At 46.1% G+C, this 14,278-nt stretch overlaps 3 protein-coding genes across 6 annotated transcripts in view; 1 reads left to right on the top strand and 2 right to left on the bottom strand.

The window, feature by feature from the left end:
* reln (reelin) overlaps positions 1–7,509 on the top strand; it is an 82,138-nt gene extending 74,629 nt beyond the window's left edge. The window contains exons 58-65 of one of the 3 annotated variants that reach the window (XM_028431274.1): positions 81–154; positions 263–424; positions 518–675; positions 802–1,021; positions 1,144–1,341; positions 2,694–2,792; positions 4,577–4,582; positions 6,116–7,509. In XM_028431274.1, coding sequence (XP_028287075.1) covers positions 81–154; positions 263–424; positions 518–675; positions 802–1,021; positions 1,144–1,341; positions 2,694–2,792; positions 4,577–4,582; positions 6,116–6,212 — 1,014 coding nt within the window. In that variant the 3' untranslated portion in view covers positions 6,213–7,509. Of the gene's footprint in view, positions 1–80; positions 155–262; positions 425–517; positions 676–801; positions 1,028–1,143; positions 1,342–2,693; positions 2,793–4,576; positions 4,583–6,115 lie in introns of all 3 variants that reach the window. The other 2 variants (XM_028431272.1, XM_028431275.1) reach the window with 2 other exon arrangements.
* A 739-nt stretch (positions 7,510–8,248) lies between these two features.
* On the bottom strand, positions 8,249–9,048 carry bncr (bouncer). The gene is made up of 2 exons (XM_028432000.1): positions 8,955–9,048; positions 8,249–8,635 (listed from the first exon to the last, which is right to left on the bottom strand). The coding sequence occupies exons 1-2, from the start codon at positions 8,960–8,962 to the stop codon at positions 8,257–8,259; spliced, it is 387 nt and encodes a 128-aa protein (XP_028287801.1). The 5' UTR covers positions 8,963–9,048; the 3' UTR covers positions 8,249–8,256.
* A 316-nt stretch (positions 9,049–9,364) lies between these two features.
* On the bottom strand, positions 9,365–13,091 carry LOC114452302 (protein Bouncer-like). 2 transcript variants are annotated; one of them, XR_003672251.1, is made up of 5 exons: positions 12,698–13,091; positions 12,592–12,617; positions 10,768–10,876; positions 10,095–10,510; positions 9,365–10,007 (listed from the first exon to the last, which is right to left on the bottom strand). XR_003672251.1 is itself a non-coding variant. In XM_028431550.1 (3 exons), the coding sequence occupies exons 2-3, from the start codon at positions 10,118–10,120 to the stop codon at positions 9,572–9,574; spliced, it is 462 nt and encodes a 153-aa protein (XP_028287351.1). In that variant the 5' UTR covers positions 10,121–10,510; positions 10,768–10,911; the 3' UTR covers positions 9,365–9,571. The 2 variants fall into 2 exon arrangements, 1 of the variants encoding a protein (XP_028287351.1); XM_028431550.1 differs by lacking the exons at positions 12,592–12,617; positions 12,698–13,091 and having other exon boundaries at positions 10,768–10,911.
* Between the last annotated feature and the right edge of the window lie 1,187 nt (positions 13,092–14,278).

Here is a 14,278-nt window from a genome sequence, read left to right as displayed (position 1 = left end):
TTTGATAGTATCTGTCCTTTATCTTTTACATGGTACTGTACAGGAGTCCATGAGTTACTTGTTATTTCTTATTTTTGCAGATTGTCGTTGGTTGTGAGGCTGACACATGTGAAGACCATCATTCTGTCCTGCTGCAGTACAGGAAGGATGCAAGGTGGGAAAAAGATATAGCCAAGTGATTAGTCAATAGTGTTGTTGTTTACAAACCTTAACAAATGTTGGGCATGGAGTGTTTTCAGCTCTTCTTCCTCTCTGCCCTCAGGTCTGACTCGTGGCAGCTGGTACAGTCAGAGTGTCTCCCCTCCTCAGTCAACAACGTGGGCTGCTCTCCCTTCCAGTTCCACGAATCCACAATCTACAGCCCAGTCAACAGCTCAACGTGGACCAGGGTCACTGTCCAGCTGCCAGACCATGTCTCCTCGGGGTAGGAGCACACAAACTCTAGTGCATTGCAGAGAGGCATAAAAACTGGTTTTTGTGTTGCAGCACTGTGAGCCTTTTTTCGGTTTGTTCACAGGGCTACCCAGTTCCGCTGGATTCAAAAAGAGGGGACAGGAGAGCGTCAGAGCTGGGGAGTGGACCATGTTTACATTGGAGAGGCCTGTCCGGGGCTTTGCAGCGGCCACGGCTACTGTACAAGTGGAGTAGTCTGCATCTGTGATGAAGGACACCATGGTGGGCCACAAACAGCATGTTTTATTTAACCTGCTCATTTTTTGTCGTTCAGTAGAATTGCATTTGGGATTTAAAAAAAAAAAAATGTGATCAATATCTGATCACTTACTTCTTTCACCTCGACAGGTGACGATTGCTCCCTCTCCAGCAATGACCTGCCTAGCTCAATCAAGGACAACTTTGAGTCCGGAAGCGTGTCTCAGGAGAGCTGGCAGCTGATCCAGGGTGGTGGAGTTGGCAGCGGGTGTGGGCAGCTGTCACCACATGCTCATGGAGACTCACTTTACTTTAATGGCTGTAAGATGAGGCAGGCAGTTACCAAACCGCTGGACCTCACTAGAGCCAGGTACAGGTACTAACAAAACAGAAATAGATGTATTCTTTTAGCTAGAACAGATCCTTTAAGTATAATCTGTTTTCAAGGTTTAATCATTCCTCTCTAATCTTCTATATTTTCCCTCCTTGCAGTAAGATCATGTTTGTGCTGCAGATCGGCAGTGTGGCACAGACAGACAGCTGTAACATAGCCCTGGATCAGGCTGACACAGTTGATCGGGCCGTGCTGCTACAATACAGCGTCAACAATGGCGTGAGCTGGCATGTAATCGCCCAGCACCAGCCCAAAGACTTCATAAAGGCCCAGAGAGTTTCCTACAACATTCCACTGTGAGTGATCATGTGGTCAAACACATCAAGCTCAATGAAGCAGCCTGCTATCACGGAGATTCAAATTCAATTCAATTCAATTCAGTTTTATTTATATAGAGCATTTTACAATCAGAAATTGTCTCAAAGCGCGAGCGTGAGACCCAGAACCCGAACCCCCATAAGAGCACTGTGGCAAAGAAAAAACTCCCTTTAAGCGGAAGAAACCTTGAGCAGGACCCGTCTACTTAAGGGGGAACCAGTCCTGCTGCTAGTCAGCCGGGTAGAGGAGGAGAGGAGAGGGAGACAGGACAGAGAGGATGAAGGAGAGAGAGAGAGAGAGAGAGAGAGAGAGAGAGAGGAGCAAACATGATACAAACATGATACAGTACAGAGCAAACATGACAGCAAGATGAAACAGTGATTATATTATAATGGATATCTATATATATCGTCAGTCCATAAGTAGTAATAGTAATTTGATAGTAATCAAAGCAAAGATGAGCAGCAGGGGCTGATGAAGTCAATGAACACAGGAGAGATCAGGGGCCGGACTGCAGGTCAGTATGCAGGTCTTGAGACCTGCAAAGAGAGGGAGAGAGAGAGAGAGAGGCACAAAACTACGAGGAAGACTAAGGAGAGTAGAGGAGAGGTCAGAGGGTGAGTTGGAAACTGCTCAGTGGGTCATGTTTGTGCCCCCCGACAACGTAGGCCTAGGGAGAGTTCAGGGGCCGGACTGCAGGTCAGCATGGGTGTTGAGACCTGTAAAGAGACGGAGAGAGAGCGAGGCACAAAACTACAAGGAAGACAGTGAACACAGTTTATGAGACGATGTTACCCAGTATGAGCCAGACTAAGGAGAGTAGAGGAGAGGTCAGAGGGTGAGGGGGAAACTGCTCAGAGGATCATGTTTGTGCCCCCCGACAACGTAGGCAGCATAGCTGTGCTACACACTAGGTCTAAGGCTAACTGTATGCCTTACTAAACAGAAAAGTTTTAAGTCTAGACTTAAAGGCAGACACTGCCTCCACCTTTAAGACTAATTGTAGCTGGCTTCTTGTTAGGAAAATAGTCTGTGAAACCTCTTTCACATTGACTGATCTGACGCTTCAGGAATATGACAAACATATTGAAAAATTAGCTGACATTATTAAATGATTTGCATTAGAACAGTCCTTCTACAATCTGGTCCAGGAAGTTCAGCACTCTGTTTATAAAACCACCAACCAGTAGGTACAACAATGAAATCCTTTAAAAGTTTTTCTTATTATGATGTGAGTGTGTGGTAACTGTTGGTGTGAAGCTGGTAAACACTGACATGATCGTCACACGAAATCCTCTCCGACCCTCCGATGTTTCCATGGTCTTTGCAGGGAGGCGAGAGTTAAAGGGGTGATGCTGCGATGGTGGCAGCCACGTCACGATGGTGCAGGACATGACCAGTGGGCGTTGGATCATGTCGAAGTAGTTCTGTGAGTACCCAATTCCCAGCCGGCCACCGCTGCTTCCCCAGCTCCCTTTTAGGTGGCCTCCATCAGTCTTGATCTTTCCCTGTTCCCCTAACCTAAGCTTCACCTATACAATCGATTCCTTCTCCTGCTCCACATTGACAAAAGGATACAATGTACACACAGATAGAAGTGCATCTAGTGTACATGTACCCTTCTCACCACCTACAGCAGGCTTCTGAGCAGTCGCTGGGGGTTTACATGCTAACCACAGGCAAAACATTGGCTGCAGGGTCCTGTTTGTGGATGGCTGTTCAGTGTACAACAGATCAACTGCTGCTGTCAGTTCGTCATATTTTCAGTGTTTTGTAGAGTCCATGTGTCTGATGTATTTTTCACCCAAATCATTTTACAACATACAGTATTTAAGGGCTTAAAAGGTGAACAAATTCCAGCATTATTTATAACGTTGGTTTGTTTTTGGGGCTAAAGAGACACCTCCATTGATAGTTTGCACTATTTTACAGTTTCTGCTCATAGTGGCCAAATATAAGGCATAGATGAGTTTTCTGAGCAGAGACCGAGGAAACGGATATATATTAATATATATATTAAAACGTGTTTTTGTTCTGCTGTGAACTCATAGTCTACTCTTGTTGTCAGTGTCACATTCATTCCATGCAAAATGACACTACTGTATTTCTTTCTTAAGGGAATAACATGGTCTTAAATTTGATTGATCGTTAAACTCACAGACATTTATTCACTGTGTTTCTCTTTTCTTTTTTTCCCATTTGTACATTTAACCCGGACCAGTACATTTCCTCCAAGTGGAAGTCATATTCAGCTTTCAGATTCTGCAGAGCACTGAAGATATCATGAACATTGGTCTATAGCATACCTTAAACATGAGTATTTGGAGTTTTTTTTTTTGCATGTTGCTGTGGGTAGTAGAGCAACATTCTCCCCGGTGTGGGGTGCTGCATATACAATAGCCATGCGGTGTAAAGATTATGCAGTTACACACTAAAACACACACACTTAATGCCTAACCTGAGCTGTCCCTGGTCGACATGGCCATGACCTGTTCCACTCCCTCTCCCCCCTCCTTGCACTCGCTCAATTTTCAACAGTGTCTGCTGAAATGAGTGGCCTTGATCCTCACACGTTGCTCTGTTGTTTATTTCTCTCTTTTCACCACTCCTCTCACACATTCTTCCTCTCACTCCTCCTGCTATAAATCTTTTTCATTTGCTCCCTGCTGCTGCTTAACATCACTGATCATGCTCCCTCCTCTGCTTGTGCCACATTTGCTCCTACCTCACTCCTGGTCTTCCTTCTCCTTCTCCTTGTCCTTTTCTTTTCTCCAAACCCCCCCACTTCCTCTTCTCTTTCTCTGCTTGACCTACCATTCTGGCTTACAACGGATGGGTTACTGCTGTATATCTTGCTCTCTGTCTTCACATCTACCTGTGGTTATCTTTCTCTTTATCCTTGTTACATTTCTCCGCTCGCCTGTTCTTCACGGTTTCTTCTGCTTTGCACTTTCTGTCGTGTTTTTTTTCTTCTTCATTCTATCTATCTTTCACACTCAATCTTTTCGCACTTCTTTCTCGAACCTTTGACTTTCTCTCTGCCTTCCTCTCTCTCTCCTTCTCCCCACCTTGGGCCCCTGCCTCCCCAGGCCGGGGCTCCTTCCCCCTCAGACCTTTCTGCGAGACAGCAGTCCCCTCCTCCTCCTGCCTCTCCCCTCTCGCGCTCTAACCTCTGCTCTCTTCTGTATTCTGCTCCCTCTGGCATGGCTGTAGTGTCAGGTAAGTTCTCCGCCTCTTCCTGAATGCAGCCCTCCCCCCTCATTCCTCCCCTCTCGCCTTTCTTGCCGACCCTTTTTTTCTCACCGTTACACTGCAGACACCCTTCCCTTATTTCACTTAACACACCCAGCAACTCCTCCTCTTCATCTCCATGGCCATCCTCCATGCCCTCACATAAAGTAAAGCCCCAGGCAGGTCAAAGGGCAGGCCAGCCACTCACAGTGTTCAGGTGGAGGCTGACACACAGAGGCAGGAAGTAATCCATGATAACACAGTGGTGGTAGGAAAAGTGCTTTTACACAATGACACAAGATGAAACAATTCCTGACTAAATGGCAGCAGCACAATTGACGAGGCACTTGAAAGAATAAATACCATACACAAAAGTCAATGGTACTGTGTTTGTGTGTATATGTGTGATGTATCCCATCACTATACCCGTATCTGTTTGTTTTGTTCTTGCTACCTCGGCTACAGTCTTCTGTAGTGTTGTGACTGCTAACTTACAAGCCGACTTGTACAGTCCAGTGATCCTCCTTCGCATATCAGCATCAGATTTCATGCAGAACATCTCACACGTATTTCCAAAAGAACTCACAAGATGTTTTCTTCAACTTCCAACCATACTTGCATGGCTGTATGGATCGACTGTTTGCCATGGCTCTCCATCCTTTTGATCCACTCATGGGTGTTTGTCTGTCCCAAGACAACAACAACATGACTCTTGAGCAAGGAGCTTCCTACTCACACACACTTATACACACTCTCTTAAACACATGCAGTATATCAGCCATCCCTCCCATCCACCCTTCACAGTATCAGCCATCACACACACACACACACACACACATACATGCGCCATCTCCGGCGTCCCCCTACCCTGTCCTACCCTTCCCCACCCTGCTTCGCAGAGGCCCCCCTGCCTGCCCTGGCTGCACTCCTGGCTCACTGGCACCGCCCTGCTGGATGGAAGAGGCAATGAACAGGCTAAGCAAGAGTGATCTTCCGAAGCTTTTCTGTGACTAAAACCACCCCTTTCCTGCTCACATCCCTGCATTTTATGGCCTTGTTTTCTGTTAACTCTGACCTCAAACACTCAGTGTCAGAGTTTTGCCCGTAGTATTTGTTTTAGTGTGTTGGTAGACTCCCTGTGTCCTGTAGTTTGTCCTGTCTTGTGACTTTTGGTCTGCCATTGGATACATGTAGCTATAGTAGTTCTATCAGCGTGTTCATCATCTAGCTGCCTCTCATTTGTGCATAATGTAAAATCCAGGTGTGTAAAGTACAGCCGCCCATTCTCTGAGCCATGCAGCTTTTGAGTGTTTGAGGTTATGGTTGATTTTAAATGCAAACATCTACCTGGACGTGAGAAAGTGTGGAAGCTGCATTCGACCCTTCGTGTGTTTTGCGTGCATGGGTTAGAGTGCGTGCATGTGGAACGCGTGTGACTCTTGTCTGGCTTTTACTTGCTCACTAATGTTCACACTCCTCCTCCTTTCCCTCCCCCCTCTTACTGTCTTTGTATCCCCGCAGCACACGCAAACAAAACTACATGATGAACTTTGCCAGACAGACCGGCATGCGTCACTACTACAGCCGCAAGAGGCGGGCACTGCAGCAGCGTGCCTGAACCCAATAAGCCGGGATTCGTTCTCTGACCTGCCAATCACACATCAACCCAGCCGCCACACATCCTCGCTCTCCTGATGACATATCACCCTGTAAAGACATGCCCACCGGTGGATTCCAATCAGCCTTAGACTTCCCTAAACCCATCTCTGCCACAAACACGGGCCATCCGATCAGTTTACGCTCCAGCCAATCAAGGCCTTCCCAACCACACAAGTCGGCGGGAATGAAACTCAGAAGGAAGGAGTAAAGCAGCCATTTTGTTTACTTTTTCCCATGGATGGTCGTGGTTTCTAGTTGTTTTGTAATTGTTGCCGTGGTTCCTCTGATTCCTGTTCCCTCCCCCTATGGCCCCCCACAACTAACCCTCCGCTCCCTTCTTTTCCTACCACACTGTGAAATTGAGAGATAAAGTATCACTGCTGAACTGACCAGCCAATTTGGAGGGTAGCCTCCCAGTTCCACTGAGCCACCAGGGAGGGGGAGGACCACTCCACTGCCGCCAACCAGAACGCCAGGAGAAAGACCACAATGAGATACTGACCATGAAGAGGAATATCGGTGATGAAGAAGCTCAAAAAAAGAAAAAAAAGAGTACTGTGTTCTTGCTGTTCTGTGTGTCTGTGGGTTCTTTTGTGATGAGTTGATTGTGGTGTTCTGTTTGTTTGTTTGTTCGTTTTCTACTAATTCATATGCTTTTATGGGGGGAGGGGAGGGGAGGGAGGGGATGCTGGGTTCTGTCTCCTTTTCCTCGTTTGTTTGGATCAGGTGCGGGCAGGGTGGAAAAAAAAGCCCACACCAGGAAGGGACGGAAGAACGCTTTGCACGACGATGGAAAGGAGAAAAAAAAAAGACTGAACAATTTTTTTTTTTTTAATTCATTTTTATATATGTTGGTTCCCGAAAATACAGATATTTATGGTAAATGGTTCTTCACGTAACCTATTTAAGATGCACTGTGCGTGAAATCTGTATGTTATTTTCTAGTGTTAAGTTATTAGGCAGCTGAGTCAGGCTCTCAGACTGCATCATCTCCCCTCATCCTTCACTTCGCCCTTCTCTTGTGCTGTTTCCCTCTTCCTGTCCTCCTCCTCTCTCTCTCTCTCTCTCCCTCTCTCTCTGTTTTCTGATACCTGGAGGTGAGGCTCTATCAGTGTTGTTTTTTGAAGTCTGTGTAATATGGACCCTCTGCCCTCAGTGTAACTTCAGTATAGCAATCTCCTGTATATATATGTATATCCACTATGGGGAGACCCAGCAGCCTTATAAAAGGGAAATAAAGAACTGTCCAAACCTCATACTGTACACGTTCTTCAGCTGCTCTCTTTTATTTGTCTAGTGTATGTTTTTCTTATATTGTCAATAAATCACCACCATGAATTATGTCTATTCGGAGCAGAGTGGATAACTGTATTTGCTACATCAGCATTTTCTGCATGGAAACATCAATATTTGAGGAATTTCATGACGATGATTAGGTTGGGTGTGGTCAGCAGGTCACAGAGTGGTGTCAGAGGTCAGAGTGTAATCGTTGAAATTGTTGAAATTTTGCTATGGCTTCATAAACATGGCATTACAAAGGTCTAAAGATAAGACTAACTGACTAAAAGCTGAGTATCTCTAGGAGGGAAATTAAAATGGCAGACTTCAGCTGTGGTTTAGAGTAAGGCCCAAGTGACACAGGGCACTGCATTATCAAACATTTACATGGGTCGTTATCGGTCTGTTTGCCACAATATCCATTAAAAATGGACTGGCATGGGTTTTTCTGGGCTCCCATCCCTGATTGAGGGTCTCGGGTAACAGACCTACGTGTGTGTGTTTTAAAACAAAGCAAATAATGTAATAGCAGTTTAATCCAAAATCCATATACAAGGCCTAAAAACAGACAGCTTTCAATTAAAACACATATAAATTAAAAACATCTCTGCGCTCACTTGATGCATACCTCAGTGTCATCAGACTAGGCATTCACCATATTCTTCTGCTGGCCATCAGCCTTACTGCAGACTGAGGCCTCTGAGCGCTACTCTCGTCGTCAGCAGTCACAAGCTGCCAGCCACAACCAAAGTCACAAGCATCGCAAGAGTGAGGGGTTCAGCCGAGACAACCGGGCATGAGTTGCAGTACGACCACTCGCAGCAGGTGTAGGTCACGGTGTACACTGTTCCCTTCAGGCGGATGCTGCTCACCTGGCTGCAGTTCTTTTTCGCCATGCAACCTTTGGCTGACAGGGCACTGTAGTTGCCATAGCGACCATCTCCCTTAAAACACAGCTCGTTTGGAGGACATTCCGTCACAACACGTTCAAATGTCTTGTCCTTCTCCAGGATGGGTCTGTAAAGGCAGCGCAAGTTGTCACAGACCAGTGAGGGAAGAAGGAAGTAAAGAACCAGCAGAGCAGCAGGCGGCAATGTGCTCAGCCTGCAGAGCAAGGGACAAAGAAAAGAGTGCAACAGTCATTTGCATTTTCATCTTACACTTCTCATAATGCAGCTTCATGGCACCTAGCCTCATTATTTCTCAAACGGCGCTTCTTTAGATTGTAACACAGACTTTCTTTGTGATCTCCAAGTAAAGGAGATCACACACACTGCTTTGACTTTTTGGTGATTTTAGGGTGATCTCCTGTCATCCTTTTTTTTGACATTTTTAACACTTAAGCTGTGTACAGGTGCAAATAATTCCCACTGATTGTTTCATGCTAACTGCTTGAGCTGTGCATGTTCAAACAAAGTCTCACCTGGTCATTTTCTAATGATTTCAGATCCAGTCAGTGAAAACTTCTCACAGATTCCACTCCACTTTCACCACATCCTCCTAACAGCCCACACCTTTCTGCACACCTGCTGTGTTGTTCACCTGCTTTTATCAGATCCCATGCATGTAAAAGCTGTGTCAGCCCGAGGAGCCTCCAAGCCTCTGATTCCCAAGGAGGAACAGGTGTGTGCTTCTTTAGATTACTTTACTTTGGTGCATACTTCGAGCTTCAGTCAGACGTTCAGAAGTACAGACTCTGACTCACACACTGCTTTTCCTGTTATACGTTTCTTTTGACATTTTTAACCCTTTTTGCATGCATTGTGTACAGGTGTAAATAATTCCCACTGATTGTTTCAGAGCAACAACACCAAGCAGGGGCTCTATCAGAGATTTTATTTTTGCTACATCTAATAAATACAGAAATCATTAACATTTTCTCTGAAGCACACATGTAGTCAAAACACTATTAATATGCAAATATTGCAAACATTTGGCCAAATGTCAGCCAGTTATTGCAGGCTTAGGTGAGCACCTGTGGCTAACAGGCCTCTCCCTAACCTTCCAACACTACATGTATTGCCATGAATTAGTAGCAGGTCATGCAGCTGTCCGTGTGTAGTTCGCACATGAATCCCAGGAATCTTCCCTCAGAACAGCAGTGATCTGGCCATCCTCTGTTAGTGCTGTGATCAACCTTAGTAGGGTCTTCAGGTCAGTGTCCGATTTGGGCTTGCTGTTGCATTTGTCTTTACAGCAGCAGGTGTGAGTGACGTTGTATTTGACTCCCCGGTACGAGGCAATCTCACGTGAGCCGCAGAGTTCAGCATCCACGCAGCCCTGAGCCGACAGGACGTGGAGGGAGCCGTAGCGGCCTCTGGAGCTGGAGCAATGCTGGTTAGGCAGACACTGGCTGGTGATGTTTGGGCAGGATTTGCCTTTGGGCTGCAGTGGACAGTAATGACACAGCAGGCTGTCCAGAGTGAAGGCTGGGAGGACCACAGCTAACAGGATGCAGGTCAGGAACAGACCCACACTGATGTAAATCCACACACACACACAGTTAAATATGAACGATAGAGATCAGTGTGGCTTTCATTGCAAGTTGTGTTGTGTTGTTCACCTGTTGCTGTGTCTATCTGATCCCATCTTCTTGCATGTAAAAGCTGTGTCAGCCTGAGGAGCCTCCAAACCTCTGATTGCCAAGGAGGAACAGGTGTGTTTATAAAGCTACTGCACACACAAACACACACACACACGACAAAGAGCTGTGAAACTAGATTTCAGTTTATTGCCTTAAAAAAATATATATATGTCTTGTCCTTTTAGAACATTTAAAAATAATTTTTAAGGTTTGTTTTTCAACCTGTTAACACATCCAGATTTGCGGTAAGCAGTGGCAGTTCCTGCTGTGCAACATGCATGGTAAATGAAAATACACACATGGTGTTTCCCCACATGGGCACTTCCTTGTTGGGTTTCAGCTCACATTCCATAGCCGGTGGTGAAGGAGAGTTTTGTGTCTTTATACAAAGGTTCCTGAGGATCAAACCAAATTAAACATGAGTTAAAAAGAAGTTGTTATTACACTTGGATCTATAATTCCAGGAGACACAGCTGGGTGAAAACACATGTAAAGCAGGGATCCTGTGGGTGCTACGTGGATAGACGTGCTATATTGATCTGTGTTCCTTGTGTCATGTTGTATTCCTGGTTGGAGGTGTTTAGGGTGTGTGTATGGTCAGGGCAGAGCTCAGCAGTTCTGATACTGCTCAGTGTTTTAGTAGTGTGCTTACGGTCAGCCTTTCGTCCTCGTCCTCCCTGCCATTGTCTCTCCACTCTTCATCTTCCTCTGCTGGGTCATAGGTATACAGAGGAACCAGCCTGTGGCGCAGCTCATCTAATCTGAAACAATCCAACCACACAGTGTAAAGGAGAAACTAATATACACTCAACAAAAATATAAACGCAACACTTTTGTTTTTGCTCCCATGTTTCATGAGATGGACTTGAAGATCTAAACTTCATTCCAGATACACAATATTACCATTCCTCTCAAACATTGTTCACAAATCTGTCTAAATGTGTGATAGTGAGCACTTCTGCTTTGCTGAGATAATCCATCCCACCTCACAGGTGTGCCACATCAAGATGCTGATCTGACATCATGATTAGTGCACAGGTGTACCTCAAACTGCCCACAATAAAAGGCCACCCTGAAATGTGCATTTTGTTTCTGCTTTATTGGCGGTCTGGGGACTCAGAACCAGTCAGTATCTGGTGTGACCACCATTTGCCTCATGCAGTGCAACACATCTTCTTCGCATAGAGTTTATCAGATTGTCTATTGTGGCCTGTGGAATGTTGGTCCACTCCTCTTCAATGGCTGTGCGAAGTTGCTGGATATTAGTGGGAACTGGTGCACGCTGTCGTATACGCCGGTCAAGCACATCCCAAACATGTTCAATGGGTGACATGTCCGGTGAGTATGCTGGCCATGCAAGAACTGGGACATTTTCAGCTTCCAAGAATTGTGTACAGATCCTTGCAACATGGGGCCGTGCATTATCTTGCTGAAACATGAGGTGATGTTCATGGATGTATGGCACAACAATGGGCCTCAGGATCTCATCACTGTATCTCTGTGCATTCAAAATGCCATCAATAAAATGCACCTGCGTTCTTCGTCCATAACAGATGCCTGCCCATACCATGACCCCACCACCACCATGGGCCACTCGATCCACAACATTGACATCAGCAAAGCGCTCACCCACACGACGCCACACACGCCGTCTGCCATCTGCCCTGAACAATGTAAACCAAGATTCATCCGTGAAGAGAACACCTCTCCAACGTGCTAGACGCCATCGAATGTGAGCATTTGCCCACTCAAGTTTGTTACGGCGACGATCTGGAGTCAGGTTAAGACCCCGATGAGGACGACGAGCATGCAGTTGAGCTTCCCTGAGACGGTTTCTGACAGTTTGTGCAGAAATTGTTTGGTTATGCAAACCAATTGTTTCAGCAGCTGTCTGAGTGGCTGGTCTCAGACGAACTCGGAGGTGAACCTGCTGGATGTGGAGGTCCTGGGCTGGTGTGGTTACTCGTGGTCTGCGGTTGTGAGGCCGGTTGGATGTACTGCCATATTCTCTGAAACGCCTTTGGAGACGGCTTATGGTGGAGAAATGAACATTCAATGCACGAGCAACAGATCTGGTTGACATTCCTGCTGTCAGCATGCCAATTGCACGCTCCCTCAATGCTTGTGGCATTTTGCTGTGAGACAAAACTGCACATTTCAGGGTGGCCTTTTATTGTGGGCAGTTTAAGGTACACCTGTGCACTAATCATGATGTCAGATCAGCATCTTGATGTGGCACACCTGTGAGGTGGGATGGATTATCTCAGCAAAGCAGAAGTGCTCACTATCACACATTTAGACAGATTTGTGAACAATGTTTGAGAGGAATGGTAATATTGTGTATCTGGAATGAAGTTTAGATCTTCAAGTCCATCTCATGAAACATGGGAGCAAAAACAAAAGTGTTGCGTTTATATTTTTGTTGAGTGTATATGGATATGAACTGATCCGGCTGTAACCACAGAAACAACCTTACCTCTCTCTCCTCTTTATATAGGCAACCTAATGACGGAGAGAGAGAGGGAGAGGTTTAGACTCCTAAAGTGAGCCATGCAGAATGACAAGTAGATAAACATTCTTACCCCTGCTACTATACATCCAATCAGCATGAGCAGGACAAAGGGGATCAGTGCATAGTAACCAGGAAATCCAGGCTGGCTGTGTGTAGGTGAAATATGTGGAGTGGTGTGGTTCAGATTCATTTCCTTCTTGACGATGTCCTGGTACACAGCTACCCTCTGTCAGAATGGGCCTTTTTACCTCATAGTTAGGGCAGTAAGAGTCGAATAAGATCACAGACAAGTAATCCAGTAGTCCAGGAAGCCGCAGGTGGTGTGTGATGCCTTTCGTAGCATTTCTCTGATGTTGCCTGTTGAAATAGACAAGCGCTTCCTCAACCTGCTCAATGACATTCCAGACATTCCAGAGAGAGGAGTGGGTTCGATGGATTCTGGAGGAGGAACTTGGCAGACATGAAGCAGATGAACATGACATCATTTTTAAAGATTTTTCTTGCATGCATCAGTAGAGAAGATTGAAGCAAGGCGTCTGGACTTGTGGAGTTTTCTAGAAGACGTTTCGCAGCTCATCCAAGCAGCTTCATCAGTTCTAACTGTTTGGTGGGGAAACATGGTTTATATGTGGTTACAGACCTCAGTGGGTGGGTCTGGGTAAAAACTTAAAAACTGAAAAAACAATAGCACTAAACGTTTCCATACTTACCTGTGATGTTCTGGCTGACTGGGCCAGGTGTGTCTAACGACTGGCTAACGACTATGAAACTGCCGGAGGGGGACTGGTTGACAGCCCTTTGTTCTTGCTGTGAGTATGTGCAAACTTCCTGGGAATTGCCCACTTCGGGTAGCCACAGGTTTGCAGGGCCTTCCTGATGTGGTGTTGCTCCTTCTTCTTCCCCTCTGAGCTGGTTGGTACAGTTTGTGCTCTGTGCTGCAGGGTCCTGATGACTCCCAGTTTGTGTTCCAGTGGGTGGTGTGAATCAAACAACAGGTACTGGTCCGTGTGTGTGGGTTTCCTGTACACTTCCACGTTGAGGCTCCTGTCCTCCTCAATATGTACTGTGCAGTCCAAGAAGGCCAGATTGTTGTCCTTGGTGTCCTCCCGAGTGAACTTGATGTTGTTATCCACTGCGTTGATGTGTTCTGTGAACCGTTCCACATCGTTGGTCTTGATTTTGACCCAGGTGTCATCCACATATCTAAACCAGTGGGTGGGGGTGGTTCCAGGAAAGGAACTCAGGGCTCTTCTCTCCACTTCTTCCATGTAGAGGTTGGCCACAATAGGAGACACCGGTGATCCCATCGCACAGCCGTGCTTCTGTCTGTAAAAGTTCCCATTGTACTGGAAATAAGTGGTGGTCAGGCAGAGGTCCAGCAGGTCACAGATGTGGTCTGGCGTTAGGTTGGTTCTCTCCTTGAGTGTGCTGTCTTGTGTGAGGCAAGTCCTTACCATCTCTGTGGCTTCTGATGTAGGGATGTAAGTAAACAAGGAGGTGACATCAAATGAGACCATGGTGTCGTCTGGGTCCATTTGGATCTTCTCCACCTTGTTCACAAAGTCCTGAGAGTTGTGGATGTGATGTGGTGTGTTACCTACCAGTGGTGTCAGGAGTTCAGCCAAGTGCTTAGCCACGTTGTATGTGACTG

This window comes from Parambassis ranga, chromosome 19, assembly GCF_900634625.1.
Source record: "Parambassis ranga chromosome 19, fParRan2.1, whole genome shotgun sequence".
In the NCBI taxonomy this organism is placed as follows: domain Eukaryota; kingdom Metazoa; phylum Chordata; class Actinopteri; family Ambassidae; genus Parambassis; species Parambassis ranga.
Note: the sequence above shows the minus strand (reverse complement) of the source record. Positions and strands in the feature narration are given on the sequence as shown.